At 42.1% G+C, this 18,999-nt stretch overlaps 1 protein-coding gene across 2 annotated transcripts; it reads left to right on the forward strand.

Moving 5' to 3' along the window:
* The first annotated feature begins 404 nt into the window (after window positions 1-404).
* On the forward strand, window positions 405-17,335 carry Ebag9 (estrogen receptor binding site associated antigen 9). 2 transcript variants are annotated; one of them, XM_040730466.1, is made up of 7 exons: window positions 405-537; window positions 5,758-5,855; window positions 8,970-9,048; window positions 9,669-9,827; window positions 10,872-10,979; window positions 13,159-13,250; window positions 16,130-17,335. In XM_040730466.1, exons 2-7 carry the CDS (start codon window positions 5,773-5,775, stop codon window positions 16,248-16,250), a joined length of 642 nt encoding a protein of 213 aa, XP_040586400.1. In that variant the 5' UTR covers window positions 405-537; window positions 5,758-5,772; the 3' UTR covers window positions 16,251-17,335. The 2 variants fall into 2 exon arrangements, with proteins under 2 accessions (XP_040586400.1, XP_005072674.1); XM_005072617.4 differs by lacking the exon at window positions 405-537 and adding an exon at window positions 926-1,058.
* The last annotated feature ends 1,664 nt before the right edge of the window (window positions 17,336-18,999 follow it).

Raw genomic sequence — 18,999 nt, forward strand, 5'->3', positions numbered from 1 at the left:
GCGGGGTTAGGGCGGGGTCAATAGGGCGGGGCCGGGTGCGGAAGGGAGAGCCTGGAGACAGCCGCTAGCTCCGCCTTGAGGGCGGGGTCTGGGTGGGGAACAGGGCGGGGCAATGGCGGGGCTGGGAGAATAGGGCGGGGTCAGAGCTGGTCCAGAAGGGAGAGCCTGGGGACGGCCCGTAGCTCCGCCTTAGGGGCGGGGAATAGGGCGGGGCAGTGAAGCAGCTGGGGGCGGGGCCGGGCGAGGACAGGAGAGCCTGGAGACCGCCCCTCGCTCCGCCTTAGGGGCGCGGTGTGGGCGGAGCAGAGGGAGGAGAACCGGCTGTGGGGCGGGGATTGGGGCGGGGTCCGGGGGCGGGGTCCGGGCGGCCATGGCGGCTGCGCGGCGGTCACGGCGGCGGCGGCGGCGGCGGCGCGAGTGATCCGAGCCGGGACTGACCGGGCCGTGTGCACGCGCACGCGCGCGCGCGCGCGGCCCGCGCCTGGCAGCTGGGAGCCTCCGCCGGGCCGTCCGGGCGAGCAGGCGGGGGAGGGGCAGGTGAGTGTGAGCGCCCTCCCTCCCTCCCGCCCGCCCGCGAGGGGCTTCCCCGTCCCCCCCTCCCCGGCCTCCGGACCCCGGGTGGCCCCGGCCCGGCCTGCGGGAGGCGGGTGGCGGCACTTCCCCGGCAACCTCCGGGGCGTCCCGCACTTCCTGCCCTCTCCCCCGACCTCCTCCCCCTCCTCCTCCTGGTCGTCGTCGCCGGGCTCGGCGCTCCGGGGTACTGTTTCCGGGTCACGGCGACCCGCGGGGCGAGCCCAGCGTGGCCCAGGCTCGGGCTGCCTCGCTATGCCGCGCTCGCACGCGGGACGCCGGCCCCGAGCAGCCCCGCGTTCAGTCTGCCCCGAGGGCGCCGGGCCTCCTCCCTCCCTCCCTGCCCGGGCCTCGCTCCTCTCGGGGTCCCGGGCCCCCCGCACCCCTCAGCCCCAGCCCACGCGCCGCCCCCCGCGGTTCCGAGCGACACCCGGCGTTGCGTAACCGGAGAGCTCGCTCGCGGGTTGGTTTGCTCATCCGTGCAGTGGGTATGATTTTTTTCTTCTTCTTCTTCTGTGCCCCAGCGTCAGCAGAAGTCTGGGTGGGTGACCCGAAAGTGACAATCGTCAGTCCGGATAAACCCCCCCACCCCCACCCCCGGTGCGGGCATCCAGAAGACACGGCGGGGGTCACCCCGGGCAGGCCCTGGTGGCACAGATGGTTCCGATCTCTTACCACCACCCCCAGCCGTTCCAAAATCCTCCTGCCCTCTCTGCTGCTTTGCCTCCGCGGTTGAGCCTCTCTCTGCTTTCCGTGTTCGAGTTCACGTGGATTTTTCCCCCCCACTCTGGACTTGGTGCTTTTTTTTTTTTTAACTTTTCAGCGAGCGGCGGAGTTGATCCGAGTGTGTTCTGTGCAGCTGCGGATCATGGGACTTCGGGAGGGTTGGTCAGAGGTGTAGAAGGAGTTAGTGCAGCCCCAGGCGACCCGTTTCGTGGCTTGGCGGGATGAGCTGTGTTGGCCCTCACCGAGCCCCGGGAGGGCTTGATGGATGTCATCGTGCAGGGTTCCTTCCCTTGATGCCTTCGGGCCTCAGTTGATAGAGAAGCATTTTTCTCTCCGTCGACACGGCAGGGACCTTACTCCAGTTGCTTGATCGGAGATGTCATTTCTTCAGAATCCTTCCTCGGGCGTATCTGAAGTTTCTTAACTTTGGTAGTCATTTTAAGGATTTTTGTTTTATTTCGTGCGTTTCGGCAGTAGGTCGTTTCAACGCTGTCCACATGTATGTTTTCCTGTTTGATGACCTATAGGGTGTCTTAGAAACCAGACTACAGCGATATGTTTAAGATTAGAATCATTTCAAATGGAATATGTATGGAAAGCCAGGCCGTGGGATTCTTCTCTTCCAGTTGATCCTGATTCAACCTGTTTTAATGACACAGGCCGGTTATGGCTCTCGTCTGTTAAATGGGAGTATTGAAAGTATTGAACTATATCCTGAACTTGTTAAGGGCCCAAGTGTTAGCATGCAGGCATCTGTGCTGGCCTGCCCTTGGGGTCCTGACAGGATACGCCCTCAGCTGCAGCCACTAAGAGCACCACCTGTGAACATTCACTATGTTCCCTTTTAAGGGCCCCACCCACCTCCCCATCTTTCTCTCTCTCCCTCACTGTCTGCTCCCCTCTCTCTTTCCCTCTCTCCTTTCTCCTCTCCCCTGCTGCTCCTGTCCCAGAGGCCAGTCTCCTCCCTTCCCTTTCTTCTTCTTATGATCCCTTTCCCTAAAACAGCAACAACAAAAAAACCTGGGCTTTGAACCCTGTCGCATGGCAATGGGATTGACTAAGATTTAGAGATAACAAACTGACCCTCAGTGGTGGGGTTCTGTCTTTGTTGGATCTTTTTCTTTTGAAGGAAACTCAAGATTCAGGGAAGTGCTTTCTCTTTATCAGTGTAGTGTATGTTACATAGTATGTGCTAATATATATTCACCCCTTTGAACTGCAGCTTTACGTACAAGTCAGTTCAGTTGATAAAGTGTTCTTAATAGCTTGGTTGCATTTTCCCCATTTTAGTGAAACTGGTTGGAAATTTTATCCTGGAGCTTATGATCTCTCTGTTGATTACTAAGGATGTCTATAACTAACTATTCTTGGTTTTCAAATTGAATCAATGTAGGTTTGAATGCAGGTAGTTGCAGGAACTCAGAAACATGTGCTTACTCTGTTTCTATTCTATACAACAAGGAAAATAATATGTCTTTCACTAGAAGTAAGTTCTGTGGGTTCAATTAGCTAATGGTTAGATGCTAGTGCTTGGTTCATAATAGATGGTTAGTGAATATTCAGTGTCTTCCATTAATTACAGAAACAGATTGATCCCAGAATCTGGATATTGTTCATTGCTATGGGGGAAATCTGTGATCAGAGATAATGTGGTTTTCGGGTTCTTCATTTAGACTTGAAATCTTATTTCTCCTTTTTGTTGGACTCATTCAAGGTGACAGGTACTTACTGAGTAATGGCATTTAAGGATGTCTGGGGAGGTGATGACTGTAGCTACCAAGACTCTGAGTGAAGTTTGTTCCCAGCCTAACCCTGAACCCTGTGCATGTTACCAAAATAGTAACTGGCCCCCTCCCCCCAAGTCTTGCCGGAGTATCTCTTTGGCTAATATGTCCTTTCCCAGTGTTGTGTGCCATGAGTCTTCTAGCTACCTTTTAAACAATTTTTCTGAAAGTTCATATTTTTAAATTGTCCCTGAATTTTTGTTAGTGTATATCGGCTGTGTGAAATACTGGGCTTCATTGTACTTCATTGCTTTATGTAATGTAATTTGCTTAGGCGCCCCCTCCCCATTGCTATAACATGTTCTTCCCGCCTCCGTCTTCTTGCCCAATAGTCCACATCTGTTTTCATGTCTTCTTGCATTGGAAATCTAGCTTGTACAATGACAGAAAAGGCTGCCTTTGTCTTTCTGACTCTAGCTTGTTTTACCCAGGACAATGATCTCTGGTTCCATCCATTTCCTGTGCAGGGCATTACTCCTGTCTGCTCTTTCTTGACAGTGACTTTTGACTAATCAGCTGAAAACGATTCTTTAATTCACTGCTTTATTTGTTCAGTTCATTTTCCTTACAATGAGGCATCAAACCTTTCTTAAAAGTTTTATGTTGTAAATGGTAGCAACATACCAAGTAAATATATTCTCTAGAGAAGTATTGTGTAGGGCAGATGCAGTCTGTAGATATTAGTATGCTGTGAAGTAAAAAACACTGGGATTAAGACTATTCCACCATGAAGGTAGGAAACAGTATGGACAGCAAGCGGAAGCTAGATAAGGCTCATTAAGCTACTTGGCATCTCTAAGAATCTTTGAGATAAGGGAGTCAACCTTTTTGTTGTGTTTTCTAAAGCAAGTACACCACTTTGGGGTTATTTGTCAGAAATACATATACTACATGAAGAAGGAAATTGTTAATGGCTCTTGGTTCCTTTCCTTTAGAAATTACTGTTCATTTGTGGGGCACCGCCAGCCTTGGACATGAAATAGATCATTCACTTAAGATAGGCAGTCTTCATATGCACAAAAATACTTGAGCATTGCTAAGGGAACCTTGTGGAACTTTTCCCTTGTACCTTTAGTAGTCTGCCTAGACAGAAAGCTCTTGCTGTGTTTTTCTTCAGAAGGAACTGCCAAGGTCGGGGACCACAGTGTGTGTGTTCTTAGTGCTCTTGTTTTCCTCTGTCTTTTTCTTTGCTGTTTGGTTGTGCATGTTGAGCTTTTCCATGGAGGTATAATGTGTAAACAAAATATACAACAAATCAAATAGTATTGTTACCACTCAGGTGGAGATCTTAGTTTCCTAATTCATCTTCATTGGAGGTGAATACTATTTCTTACTACTTAGTTTTAGGAAACTGCTTTATGAACTATCCTTAAGAACCGGGAAGTGACTGTTGGCTGTGATTTGTCCTGATTCCTCAGAGCCTGTGGATTAATAAACTTGTGAAGTGCAGGCTGGAGTGTCTGTCTTTCTTTGAACCGATTGCTAGATTTGCAAACCTCTGGACTAGATGCGCTTTGTTCCTAGCTGTGCTTAGAACATGTTATTTGACTTTCCTAAGTTCAGTTTCTCCATCTATGAAATACACATAATGAAAATATCTAAAGGTTGAAATGTTGAAAATACTTTCAATGGTGCTATGTTGAGGAGAAGCAGTAAAAGGCATAGAAAGGTTTAATATATACTAGTTGATACTTGTGGGTTTTTTTCCTTTTCTTTTTTAACTGAGTTATACATTTTCCCCCACTCCCTTTCCCTCCACCCCTCTCTTCCACCCTCCCTCCTGACCCCACTCTCCCAGTTTACTCAGGAGATCTTGTTATTTTCCCCTTCCTAGGGGGATCCATGTGTCTCTTTAGGGTCCTCTTTGTTACCTAGGGTCTCTGGGGTTGTGGCCTGTAGGCTGGTTGTCCTTTGCTTTGTGTCTAATGTCCACTTATGAGTGAGTACATATTATGTTTGTCTTTCTGGGTCTGGATTACCTTCTCACTCAGGATGGCTCTTTCTAGTTCCATCCGTTTGCCTGCAAATTTCAAGGATGTCATTTTTTTTTAACCGCTAAGTAGTACTCCGTTGTGTAAATGTACCACATTTACCTTATCCATTCTTTGCCTGAGGGACATCTAGGATGTTTACAGGTCTTGCTGTTGTGAATAATGCTGCTATGAACATAGTTGAACAAATGTCCTTGTGGTGTGAGTGTGTGTCTTTTGGATATAAGCCAAAAAGTGTTATTGCTGGGTCTTGAGGTAGGCTGATTCCCAGTTTTCTGAGAAACCATCATACTGATATCCAAAGTGGCTGTCCAAGTTTGCACTTCCACCAGCAATGGAGGAGTGTTCCCTTTTCTCCACATCCGCTCCAGCATAAGCTGTCATCAGAGATTTTGATCTTGGCCATTCTACTTTTTGAGTTTTTTAATTATAAATAAATTTGTACTAATTTAAGCAAAACATTTTTCAGAGATTGAGAATGAAGAGAATTCTTTCTCACAAATACTAAAAATTCTTAGGCTACTTACATTGTATTAGAATTTACTGTTGTCTTTGTAGCTCTTAGAGAAAAGTGAAAAGGTCAGATTTGCCCCAGTGCATATGGACTTTTTAAGTTGGATGTAAAAGAGGAACCCGGCTTCAGCATGGTGTCTAATACGTTGTGTGTGCGTGTGCCTTCCCCACAGGTTTTGGTTCTCACCATGGCCATCACTCAGTTTCGGTTATTTAAAGTTTGCACCTGCCTAGCAACAGTGTTCTCCTTCCTAAAGAGACTAATATGCAGGTAAATGATCTCTGTGTTCATACTGACTTATTTGTCTCTTCAAAAGACATGGAATGTTTTATTTAAATTAGTTGTCCTGTGTATAACATCCATTAATCTCTATGCTTATTAAAAACATTTTTTTGCAGATCTAGAAAGGATTTCTGTTGTTCTTTCAGATTTTTGCATCTCCCATCTGATTTATTAAATAATTCATCCTGTAAAATGTTGGAAAGAAGTCGACCAACATTAAATAGCATCATCACCACAGATACTACGTATTGTTTCACTATTAGAATGTTTGAATAGTATCATCATCACCACAGACATTGTGTATTGCTTCATTACTGAAATGTTTAAAAGTGCTAAGTTAGGCACTGTGTATATTTCCATATGAATTCTATTTTTACATTTACTTTGAAAACCTTTAACAGAGAGGCTAGAGTGATGACAGTGGTTAAAAGTAATTGCTGCTCTTGCAGAGAATCTGGAATCGGTTCCCAGCACCCACGTGGTGGCTCACAGCTGTCTAAACTCCAGTTCTAGGGGGATCCAGTGTCCTCTTCGGTCTCTCTCTCTCTCTCTCACTCTCTCTCTCTCTCTCTCTCTCTCTGTGTGTGTGTGTGTGTGTGTGTGTGTGTGTGTGTGTGTGTTTCAGGTGGACCAGAATAAATTCTATCTGGCTATCCTTAGATTCCAAATCCTTCTGACTTACCGCATGGCCACACCCTAGCTGTGGCTTCTCCATTTCCAGGGGCCTCAGGACTCACCATGACAGTCACAAGTGTGTTCTAAGTTTGATTGTTTCCAGCAGAGCTGCCATGGTCAGTCAAGCACTGGTGGAATCCAAACTCAAGTAGCTCACATTTACAGCACTAGGGCTTCCAGCTTTTTTGGTGACATATCTTTGCCAAGCTAGGCTCTTGGGTTGTAATTTAAAGTAATTATGCCACCGAAATTGATGTAGAGCAGAAAGTAAGGGTGGCAGTATTCAGTCTGATTCAAGGCTCAGAAAGCATACATATTCTAGTAGTAAAAAATTGTATTCCCAATCAAAATAATGCTTTATTTATTTATTTTTGGAAACGGGATGTTGCTGTGTCTCCCAGGCTGGCCTCTGTATTTCTGTGTAGCTTAGGCTGCTGTGAAGTTGCATTCCGTCTTTTGAAGCTTCTTGACTGTAGTTAGAGGGGGAAAAAGAGAGAGAGAGCACGTGAGAGAGATGTGTGTTAAGCTTTTCAAATGGCTACTAAGAAGTCAGGACATATATAAGGATTGAGTTAGTCAGGCCTAACTCTTAATCAGTGGGACTGAAACCAGGCATGGTACACGCCTTTAATTGCAGCATTTGGAAAACAGAGTCAGGCAGATCTCTGTGAGACAGCCAGAGCTGCTTAAAGTGACTGTGTCTCAAAACCAACAACAACCCACCACCACCAACAACAAAAAAACAGCGCTACAGCTGTGAGGCACCACGTGGGTGCTGGGGACCGAGTCAAGATTCTCTGCAAGAGCAGCAATTAATGATACATTTAAGTTAGGATGGAAGACCAGCGGGTGTGAATGGTGGTCAGCTCTCTTCTCAGTGGGGAGTTTTGAAAGTACACACAATGCTTGGTTGAGCCTCTTCAGAAGTTAGCATGTCGAGGAAATGATCACTGTAGATGAGAAGTCAAGAAACAAAAGGAAGGAAGGGGATTTGGGTGATTGTTGGAATTTCCCTTGAGGATAAAAAAAACTGATGAAAAAGGAAGGAGTCAGAGAGTTAAGAAGAGTGATTAGAAATTTTCTAGGGAAAGCAAGATGGAGTGAGTCCTAATCCCAGACAGAGGTAAAGGTGTCTTGAGCAGTCGTCATGGAGCATGAGGGTCTTCACGTGTCTGCAGTTTCCAAGACTCCAGTCACTGTAGGTTGGTGTTAGAATAGGAAACTGTATTTGATTTCATATTAAGGACTTTGTTTGTTGTCACTGTGAGTTTCTGTTGTCAGTGTCAATATGTTTAAGAATGACTGTACATTCAGTTGTAAAGAAAACCAGCTCTTTATTAGGATAAACTTGCCTTAGCTGTCAAAATGAACCTGGATTCCGTGTTGTAAAATTCCATGCCTTCGGCATAAGTTTCGTAATTGGTTGTAATACTTGTGTTTTCATCCTTTACAGGTGAATAAAATAAAACTGTGAATTTGTCCTTTAACTCTAAGGGACTGAGTTAGAGATCTCTGGGTTGTACAAGTGACTGTGTTTTCGTATCTTCCTATGTCACTGATGCTGTTCTAGTTGCTTTAAATGTGTTTCTTAGCTACACCGTTGAAAGAACATTAGAAATGTAGTGTGGATGTCCAGTTTACAGGTGAGGATATTGTAGCTGATAAATTGAGTTAGTCTTGCTAGACTCGGTAAAATTACTGTGAAAACCTAGAGTCCATAGCTCAGGTTAACAACTGAATTATATTTTGATTAATGTAGTATTTTCCTATAGATTGTTAGAAATGAATTGGTTTAGTTTGGCTAATTGATTTTTCAAACTTTTCTTTTTATAAAATTTATTTATTTGTTATTTTATGTGCATTGGTGTTTTGCCTGCATGTATGGTCTGTGTGAGAGTGTCAGATCTTGGAGTTACAGACAGTCATGAGCTGCTGTGTTTGTGCAAGGAATTGAACCCAGGGCCTCTGGAAGAACAGTTAGTGCCCTTAACCACTGAACTATATCCCCAAACTTTTAAGTAGTTGAATACTAAATTCTACCAAGAAATCTATAAAGCAGATAACCAACCCTCCCTGGTTAATAGTATAGGACTGTATCTACAGAATTTCGAGCACTGGAGGAGTACACAGCTTTGTTGGGGTTAGGGTTAGTTTACATTTGTGTTTGCCTTTCAGTCCATCCCAAATTCTATAATTTTGTCTGTAAATCTGAATCCTAACCTGAAAAGCAGCTACATTGCCCAAGATTTTGTAAACATTGACAAGATTGCTGAGTCTTGCTTTTTCAGCATAGCTCTCCGAGCACTTATGATTTGAAACAATAATTATAAAATTGAAAAGTCTCACCTTCTGAGTAAACTACCACCTAAAATGCTTTTCACTCATGCTTGTTTGGGTGCTTCTTGAAACATATCCTGTTTCTTTCAGATCTGGCAGAGGAAGGAAATTAAGTGGAGACCAAATAACTTTGCCCACCACAGTTGATTATTCGTCTGTCCCTAAGCAGGTAGTTTGTCATGGAGTGTGTAACACCATCTTTCAAACTAGACTGTGTCAAATAACTGGGTGGTCAGGACTCTTTGTGGATTTTACTAATGTTTGTTAGACTTTAACTTTTACTGGATTCTTTATTTTGTATCTCTTTGTTAACATCTAACCCCCCCCCCCCCCACACACACACACTGGCTTTAAGTGTGTGCTATTTTATGGAACACTTAATGTTTAAAATTTTCATATATGTCCTATATTTATATCATCTTGGGGTTGACATTTTGTAGTTAGTTTTTCATGTGAATTAAGATTCATGGGTTCCTTACATACTGAAAATTGTGGCTTGTTTCTTAGGCATTTGAAGTTATGTTTTGAGACTTCCTTCTTGTGGAGAATGTTTATACTTTGTTTTTAAAGTCAGGTGATCATTTTGGTTAGGATTGAACGGAAAGTTCCAGTCTACCCTTTGCGGTCAGTACATGCAATGCTAGCTCAGTTCTCAAAAGCATGTGCTGAGAAAGTTTTGGTGTGTGGTTTGAACTACATACATGTCTGTGACTCAACAGTTTTAAAACAAGACTGAGGTGGTCGCTAGGTTGACCCTTCATGGCTGACGAGTCAACCAATTAAATTCAGACAGATGTGGAGGAGTGGACTTCCTGGGACGAAGACGCCCCCACAAGTGTGAAGATTGAAGGAGGGGATGGGAGTGTGGCCACGCAGCAGAATTCTTTGGAGCAGCTGGAACCTGACTATTTCAAGGACATGACACCAACCATAAGGAAAACTCAGAAAGTATGTTAAGATTGCTCTTGTGGAGGTTGCCAGTAGTTAAAACTAGGGGGTCCGGTTGTATTTATTAGAAAGCCTGTTTATCGTTTTCGTTTCTCACATTAAGTAAGAATTTATTAATTCGCATGACCTAGACATAAATCTAGTGATGTACAGTCCCAATTTTCTAACATAGCTAAGCATTTGCAGAAATTCTATTGGATGTCAGGTAGTAGGTTTGTTCTGCTAAGAGAAACTTAAGCCAATAAAACAGCAGCTTTAACGAATATAATGATATCTATAAATAAGGTCTCGTTATAAGCATATACAGCAGTTCAACAGTCAATGGTAACCTGCTGTGATGTCATGAGTATGTTAGCATTTTTCCTTCTCTCCCTTTGAGCTGACAATGAGATCACTTAGAGATGCAGAGATATTGGAAAGACTACAAGGAGAATATAGAAGAGCTTTCTGTTTTCTTTTTTACTTTTTCCTCTCTTTCTTTTTTTTTAGTTGTGTTATTCAAAAGTTTCAAATAAGAAAAGGAAGGGGTACTTACAAGTTTCTCAGTTGATGTATATTTTGTATTGTGAAACTATATTGCTGGGATTTAGTATATTATGTGATGCCTTGTTACATAAATTTAGATTGATGGTGCTTTTCCTGAAATTTACAATATTTCAAGTAAATATATTTTAATGTATTAGCCAGGAAGAGCTAATTTGTTTATAGCTATCCCACATGTTAAAAGTTGTGAGTATACTTTTGGTAGAACATATTAGACATATTATTATTTAATTTAGTAACTTAAAGTACCCAATTAAATTTTAGGGACCCTCATAAAATAGGGTGAAGAAAAAAACCAGAATTTTTTTTTAAAGTGAGACACAGTTTTTCTTAGAGTGAACCTGTTTTATGTTATAATTTCATGGGAATTTTGATGGTATTGGCACAGTAATTCTTACTGCGTTGTTCATTATAAAGAACCGGCACAATTTAAGCCATTAATTATTTCGATGTGGTTTTGTGTAAAATATTCTTGTAACCCTGTTGTAATTGATCTTTCAGATTGTCATTAAGAAGAGGGAACCATTGAATTTTGGTATCCCTGATGGTAACACAGGTTTTTCCAGTCGATTGGCAGCTACACAAGACATGCCTTTTATTCATCAGTCAGTAAGTATGGTAATGAGAGCTAGCATGAGGTGTGACCTTGATTTTTTTTTTTTAAGAAGAGAAAAATTCTCAAGGATTTGAACAAATTTAAAAGTTCATCTGTAGCTTTACCAACATACTATTTTATAAGATTACAAATTATATTGGACACTTGGTCAGGATACCATTATACACACAGAAGATAGAGACAAAAATGTGATGATATTTACAAATAGAATTTGGAGGAATTGCCCCTAAAATGATTAAGGTAAGTTTTGACTTGGGAATTTTTTTTTCATCATAGAGTAAGTTTACATTAACTATGGTGTAATTTAAGATGAATTTGACTTAAGGGAACCTTAAGTGGTGAATAAAGTAGAAAGTTGGGGTACCCAACACTGAGAAGTGTATCAGCGTGATCTCTGGGGGACTTTTTAAACTCAAAAATGAAAATACAACCCCCACAAGTACCTAGATGTCTCCCCAGGCCTAAGTATGCTTTGAATAATTGATTACACCAGCTCCCAGTTACAAACTCAAACACAGTGAGTACTGATGGTTCTTTGTCTCACAGAGTTTCTGTGATCTAAGGATCCAGGGGTGATCAAACTGGGCGACCCTGTCTCAGTTTCCGGTGAGTTTGTGAACAGTCACTGCGTTGAGTCTGTAGTCAGATGCAGACTTCACCGGGTTCAGGAGCTTACGTGAAATCTTTGTTTTTTATCAGGCGCTCTTCTACAGGGCTGTTTGGATTTGCTTGTGCAGAATTGTTTGGATTTTAAGGGTGTGGGAAGGGGAGGGATTGCCTATCATGAGGAGGCACTGTCAAAGGATTGCACACGCAATTACAAGCTTTAATAACACATGATGCTATGAAGATATAGCACTGTAGATAGCTCTACTTCCGTGTCTTTGTCTTTAATGGCCCAATGCGTTTAGGTTGCTTGTGAAGAGCATGACTCAGGGATTATTTACAGTGGCAATTTGTGGGGGGCATCAATACCTTACCTGTTGTTATACCACTGAAGAAAATATCTGTCCCCCAGTAAGCATTAACTGCTGCCTGTAGGTAATCAGTGTGTAGTTTTCAAATCAGATATTCTGTTTTCATCCTGAAGTTCATCATTTATATTATGAAAACTTTATACTAAGGATGTCAACACTTTCTGTCATCCTTTACACTTTGTCACTGTTGTGGGCTTCGCTTGGATGGTTTTGATGTCTTTAGAGTGTGTGTGTGTGCGCGCGCATGTGCGCGTGTGCGTGCGTGTGTGTGTGTATGTATGTATGTATGAATTTGTATGTGTGTATGAATGAATTTTATTTGTTGCTTATTTGCCAGTGCCTGTACCATCCCCCAGCTATCAGTAGCTGCCTGTAGGTCGTTAGGTATAAAGGGGCCACCTGAGCCCCCTCCCCACTTCCTTTCGGGAATATTGAGGGACTAGGTCTTATGCAGCTAATCATAGCTACTGTGAGTTCTTGAGTGCAGTTGCTGTGCCATTTCAGGAAGACTGTATTTCACAATACGTTGTCTATTCCTTATGTTCCTTCTGCCCCTTCCATCTGCGCCTGGGCCCTGGGGGCAGGAGATGTTAGTAGAGGTGCCCTCTTAGACTCCAGCATTCAGCAGCCACTGACCCTGGTGGCTTTGAGCACTTAGGAGTCTAGAGTAACCACAGGCGACTGGAAAACGAAGCTTCTCTGACGGAAGCTGACAGCAGCACCCATCTGTAGGCATAAGCGAGCATCTCTAGAAGGTAACTGCGTGAGCACAGCATATCTGTTTAGCAGGATAGGAGCCGTAGCTGTTCCTCCTGGTGCCTGTGTCCTCCCCAGCCGTGGACCTTTGACCAGGTTTATGGTCCCAGGTGTGAATTCTGTGGTGTGGAACCACCCTCCAATCCAGGCAGCAGATGGTTGGCTCCAGAAGGAGTGCCACTATTATGCCAGTTGGCCAGAACATTTTTACCACTTGGGAAAGTCACATGTCATGGCATTATTGTGGAACCTGCAGCTCTAGGCAAACTAGAGGCCGCATCATTCATGCCCTGTGCAGGGATTGGTACAGAGTTAGGGAGCCATAGGGGAGAAATAGGCTCTTCTGAGTTAGACTTAAAGCTTCTCGGTTTTGATTGTCTTGGATCTGAACTGCTGTAGAGAAATGGAGGCCTCAGTGTTTCTTTGTTCTTCAATGCAGTCAGAATTAGGAGACTTAGATACCTGGCAAGAAAACACCAATGCGTGGGAGGAGGAAGAAGACGCAGCCTGGCAAGCGGAAGAAGTTCTAAGGTATTGGGTGATGTCATGGGGCAGACTTAAGAAAGCCCGCTGGGACCGTGTCTGTCTCCAGTTTCCCACACTGAACCTTCTACAACTGTTGCTCACTGAGCATGCTCTGAGTTCCAGATTTCATACCTAAGTTTTTTGGTGCTATGAATCTAAAACACTGTCTGAACCAAAGGATAATAATCTTAACGGTAAGGCTGTTTGTATAGACAGGGTACACCCTGCTGTGAAATGTGGGACACCGTGATACACTCTTCTAGAAGTTGTCATTTGATTTTATCGTTTCACACCTTAATACAGGGTCTGATCTGCACATTTGCATAAAAGTACCTATACAGCACCCTTCCTCACAAATGTATCTTGCTTTAGTATCCACGGAAGTCCCCTAAAACAGGGGCATCATATTTACAGCCCAACCTATAGAAAAGTACCTATTTTTCTGTAGTCTTAAAGTTCAGTTTTGTTGGATATTCATTCTAGGTTTCTGGGAGTAATAAACTTAGTTCTTGTGCTTCTATGTTGGGTCAAAAAGTAAGGGACGAATAGCAACAACAGAACTGTGACTGTTAGCTCTGACACAGCGGCAGATGTGAATCTGTCTAGTGTCTGTGCACTTGGGGTCACACAGCACACAGCAAGGGACTGGAAGATGGCTTGGTGGGTAAGAGCACTTGCTTCTCTTCCAGAAGACCCAGGTTTTGTTCCCAGCACCCATATCAGCTTCTGGGAACCCAGTGTCCCCTTCTGGCCTCCGTGGGCACATGTACACACATAACGCACATACATGCATGCAGGCTAACATGCATACACATAAAATATAAAAAAATATCAAAATTTAGTGATAGAATTTTTATTTTAAAATTATGTTGCTTTTGCCCTGTGGATAGAAAGTGAATTACCTTTTACTTGTACTCCTTTTTATGTTTTTATCTTTTTTCTTGTCTTTGATGGCAAATTTATAGTAACCTTAAATAACCAACAGAGGGCGCAGTTAAATAGCCAGAAGTTTGGCTTGTTTGTCTTCTAAATCTTGTTTTCACCATGTCTTTTTTTTAAATGGGAGAGTGGGGGGCATCACATTTTTGAAGTCAGAGTTTTCCATATTTTGTTTCCCTTTTGTCAGTGTAAGTGAGTCTTTAATAAAGGGTATTTTTAAAAATTGTGAACCAAAATACTAGTGTTGCAAGGCTCATCAAAAAAGACATTTTTATTTGCAATTTTAAAAATTGAAGGGCTTTAATAATTATTAGTTTCATGTAGCACAAGGATCAAGGAAAGGACTGTTAATCTGAATCTAATAATCTTAATGACAGTGTTAGGGAACCTTAAGCTATGAGCAGAGAGCAGCTTAATGTTACTCTAAACCTTCCCTTTTCTATCCTATCGTATTCCTTAACTAAAACAGAAATGAAAATGATAATGTTTTACATAATAATGGCAGTGTAATTGGATGCAGTTATTACCTCATAACATACAGACAAGCTTCCTGCTGCATAGGTACAGACAAGAGGACATGGAGGTTTGTGGCATTGGTGCCTCTAGAGAGACACTAAGCATTGTGAAAGTGCATCCGTGCTCCCGATTCTTTAAGCTCAGAATGTTTTCCATTGCCAGCTTAAACTACTCCAGCTCTGTGATCAGTTACGTGACTTCAGTGATCTTTACATTGTTCCTTGTGCCTGGAATGTTCCTTGCTGATATTTTCATTTCAGATAAGATCCATGTCACGTTTCTCTTCTTACAACCTATCCAGTCCTTTATAATTGTTTTCCTTCCTAATTTAATGCTAGTTTTGGGGCATCTTGTTTAGTACATGTTTTCAGGTTTTCTTACACTTAGGCAGAGCTAGTGTAGACTAAGTTTTCTTTCATTCTTTAAACTTGGTTAATTGATGGTGAAAGTTGAAGGGTTCCCGCAAACAAATTTTTCTCCTTGGTGGAACTTTGGTCATCTCTAACTCTGCCTCCTTGCATTCGTAACTGTTACTGAAAATCAGATGCATATACATGCATATGCATATTTGTATGTATATTTATGCACTAACGTGACTTTTGTAAGCTTTAAGCTGAGCGTATGCTAATTTAGCTGCCCTGGCCTGGATTGCATAGATGTAGATGTCTCCTGTTCCACGTTCACTGGTAGCTAAGCTTTCTTCAGCCTTATATACTTCTTGAGTTACTTTTTCACCCCACTTAGCCCCCCCTCCTGTGCCATCATTCCAGGCCCAGTCTCTCTTCCTATACAAGCCAGTTGGTAAGGATAGCGTGTTTTTATTATTTCTGATCAGTGGAGTTTTACTAGGCCAAGATCCAGACACTCATAGTATGAAATTGAGAAATATCTACTATAGGCCTCATGTTGTGACTCAAACGTTCATCTTTATGTTTCTTGGTTCTGTGTACAAGGTACATCTTAAATTCCATTTCTTCTTTGCAATGTGTTTTTAACATCTTTAGCCAATTGAAGAAAATCTTCTCTAATAACGAGAATTCATTCCAATATCAACCTGCTTTGGACAGTTTCCCCCTGACACACACACAGGCAGTGGGTGAATCCAAGTGCGGAAATCAGGTCAAGTAGCAAACTCAGAAGCTGTGGTTCCTATTCCCTGGGCATAGTAGAACATGGCTGGCCAAATGTCTTAGCTTTGTGACTCACTTTTCCTGTTTGTACATGGAGATACCATTTTTGTTTTGTAAAGTTTTCTTCTAAGGATAAGCAGAAGTAGTCCTATTGAAAAATCCCTGAACTTTTCAGAGAAAGGGGAAAACTTAAGGCATGAAACCTGTTCTTGATTAAAGAAGGCACCCTTTGTACAAGTCATTTGCTGTCTTTCCTGCGCAGTCTTCTTTTGAATGTAAGAAAAGGATGTTTCTATTCAGGCAGCAGAAGATTGCAGACAGAGAAAAGAGGGCAGCCGAGCAGCAGAGAAAGAAGATGGAGAAGGAGGCCCAGCGGCTGATGAAGAAGGAGCAAAGCAAAATCGGTGTGAAGCTCTCCTAACCCAGGCTTGCCACCACGTCCCAGTGCCAGTAGGAGAAGTCCGGGCCTGCGGCCTACACCACAAGCGTCTGTATGGGCTGGAGATAGTTTTCAGGGTACAAACGCCTGCTTGACCTTCTTGTGTTTATTGGGCCATCCAGGACACCGGGATTCTCCCACAATACCTTGTACTGATAGGAATCAAGACTCAACACAAATCACTGAGACAACTATTTTCTTCAATGTGTTCCAAATATCAGACAATTGTTTGCTGTCGCGAAGTTATTTCAAGTGGAATATACCAGACCAGTACCTCTCAAGCTAGTGTTTCTAGCTGAATAAATTGGGTGTAAATAATTTTACGGTAGAAGAGTTCTCTGCTATCTATTATGCTTTCATTCATTGTGCATAATTATAAAGTAATTTTAATACCCTTTGTTTCCATGATCACTTGACATAAATTAAAGTGTAAGGAGGGATTTGTACCCTCCTTAATTTTGTTTGCAGGTAGTGTTGACATACATTTTCTATAATTTGAACTGGCATTGTGTGGTACAACATTAAGGAATATGATGATTTGGATTTTCAAGAAAATAACATTAAATGCAATAATTTTATTTATCAAATTCTTTGTATATCCTTGTTTTCTTTTGGATGGTATTGTAATGTTTTACAGATTTGTAATTTCTGTTGCATGTATAAATGTTGAAAATCAGCTGCAATGACAAGTTTGTGTGACTTAAGAACTAGGATTAGCTTTTCCCTTCATTACAGACATCAGGATGTTAACAATCTTTAAGGACCATAGTCCTTCATCCTCTTTAAAAGCCATTGCTTTTCAAATGCAGAAAGCCTTCAGTTTTAATTGATGTTTTTAAAGAGACTCTGGAAGATTTCTCTGGATTTTTTTATATTTTACACAATCAGGGCACCTATACTTTGAGCTACATAATATTACTGATCCATTACAAACCAAGTTATAAATATTTTTGTTTGTGATATTGATGGACTTGTCTAAAGAAATAATTGCATACTGTGTTTTATGGGGAAAAATCATATCTCAGAGTTTAAAATGCCATTAAATTTTCTCCACAATTGAAATATAACAGGGCTGATTTTCTATGGCTTTGGAATTTTTAAAGATGTTTTATTTTCTTCAAAGTTACTGCCCAGGATTAATACTTTGTGGGGCTTTAAAATGTCATAGACAGTATACAGGCCACACATTATCAGTATATTTGAACCAAGGCAATATACCTCATAGTAAGACCAATAACTGCACACTGAGGCTTTTAAAATTTCTTGGCCTGAGATTTCACACTAAGTATTACAGTCAGTTGAGTTTAACTCTGGTAGGAAGAAGTTTGACCACCACATTGCCAGTTCCCATGCTTATTATGTCTCCAGTGCTTTCCCAATTGGGTGGAATTAAACTTAGAATTTTAAGGCTCTCTTCTCTCCATTTCTTTATTTTGGTCTCTATGAGGATATTATATGAATGTAGGATTCATAAAGGATAATTTCCTTTACCATAATTAACCTTACTACCTCCCCCAATAGTAATAAAGTACTGAGGGGCCGCACTTCACGCACGCCTTCTGAGTGTGCAAGCTACTTTTCATGTTTGGCTCTGTAGCTGTTGAGAAATAAAACCCAGAAATTACATCTTATATGACCAACTGGGAAGAAAAAATAGATTTTCTTTAACAATTCTGAAATATTTTTACCTAAATTTCTTTGTTAAATGGGTATATGTGGTCCCCACAAAATTCATGTAGCCAAATACATATGATAAGTACTTCATGGTATTCAGCTTCTAAATTTGTTTTTGTTTGTTTTTTTCCTTTCAATTCTTTTGGTTTTGATAAGGTATAATGTTTTTGTTTTGTTTTTTGAGACAGGGTTTCTCGGTGTAGCTTTGGCTGTCCTGTAACTGACTTTACCAGGCTGGCTTCAGACTCACAGATCTGCCTCCCAAGTGCTGGGATTAAAGGCATGTACCACCACTGCCTGGCATGGTATAATGAGTTTTAGATGCTTATTGGAACAAAATAGCCATGTCAGGTTTTTATTTATAGTTGTGAAGTTCTACTCATATTCTGAATTCTGTGCCTGAGATAAAAAACCAATGATAGTGTAAAACTTATGCCATCTGTTTAATAGAAATGTTTCATTCTCAACCTTTTCTTGCTAAGCCTCAGCTAGAATCCTCTTTCTTGGCTCTTTGTGATATTTGCCTGGCTATTTTGAACTGACGATTTGAAAACATTTTCATCTGGATTCCTCAGTTTGGGTATGTACTATCTCTGGATGAGGATTGGTTGACGAGAAGATGGCAGTGATGAGACCTGCATCAGGACCAGGCCATTACTAAGTATAAACTTAACCATAGCCAGTGTCCAAGTACCCTAAGATGACAATGACAAGGATGGGCTGGCCCAGATGTAGCTGATACATCTCCCTTAATTAAGCCTATTTAGTTCATGCTTGCTATCTCCTTGTCACTCCGTTCCTTTGTGCAAAGGAAATCCTAATGTAACCGTTGCCAGCTGAATGATTCTAGTGGAAGCCACGTGGGCTGTGGGGCATGGGCTTTGTTTTACAGGTTGCTTGCTTCTCTTGGGAAAGGAGACTATGTCTTTTCAGAAGGAAGTTAGGGGGCTGGGCAAGGTGGTAGACTTGTGAAGAGTACATTTGATTCACCAGTAACTTCAACTTGATGCTACCTTTGACCCAGCTTGATACTTTTGAGTTGCTGTATGGTCAAAGA

This window comes from Mesocricetus auratus, unplaced genomic scaffold (genome assembly GCF_017639785.1).
Source record: "Mesocricetus auratus isolate SY011 unplaced genomic scaffold, BCM_Maur_2.0 Super-Scaffold_100023, whole genome shotgun sequence".
Lineage (NCBI taxonomy): Eukaryota > Metazoa > Chordata > Mammalia > Rodentia > Cricetidae > Mesocricetus > Mesocricetus auratus.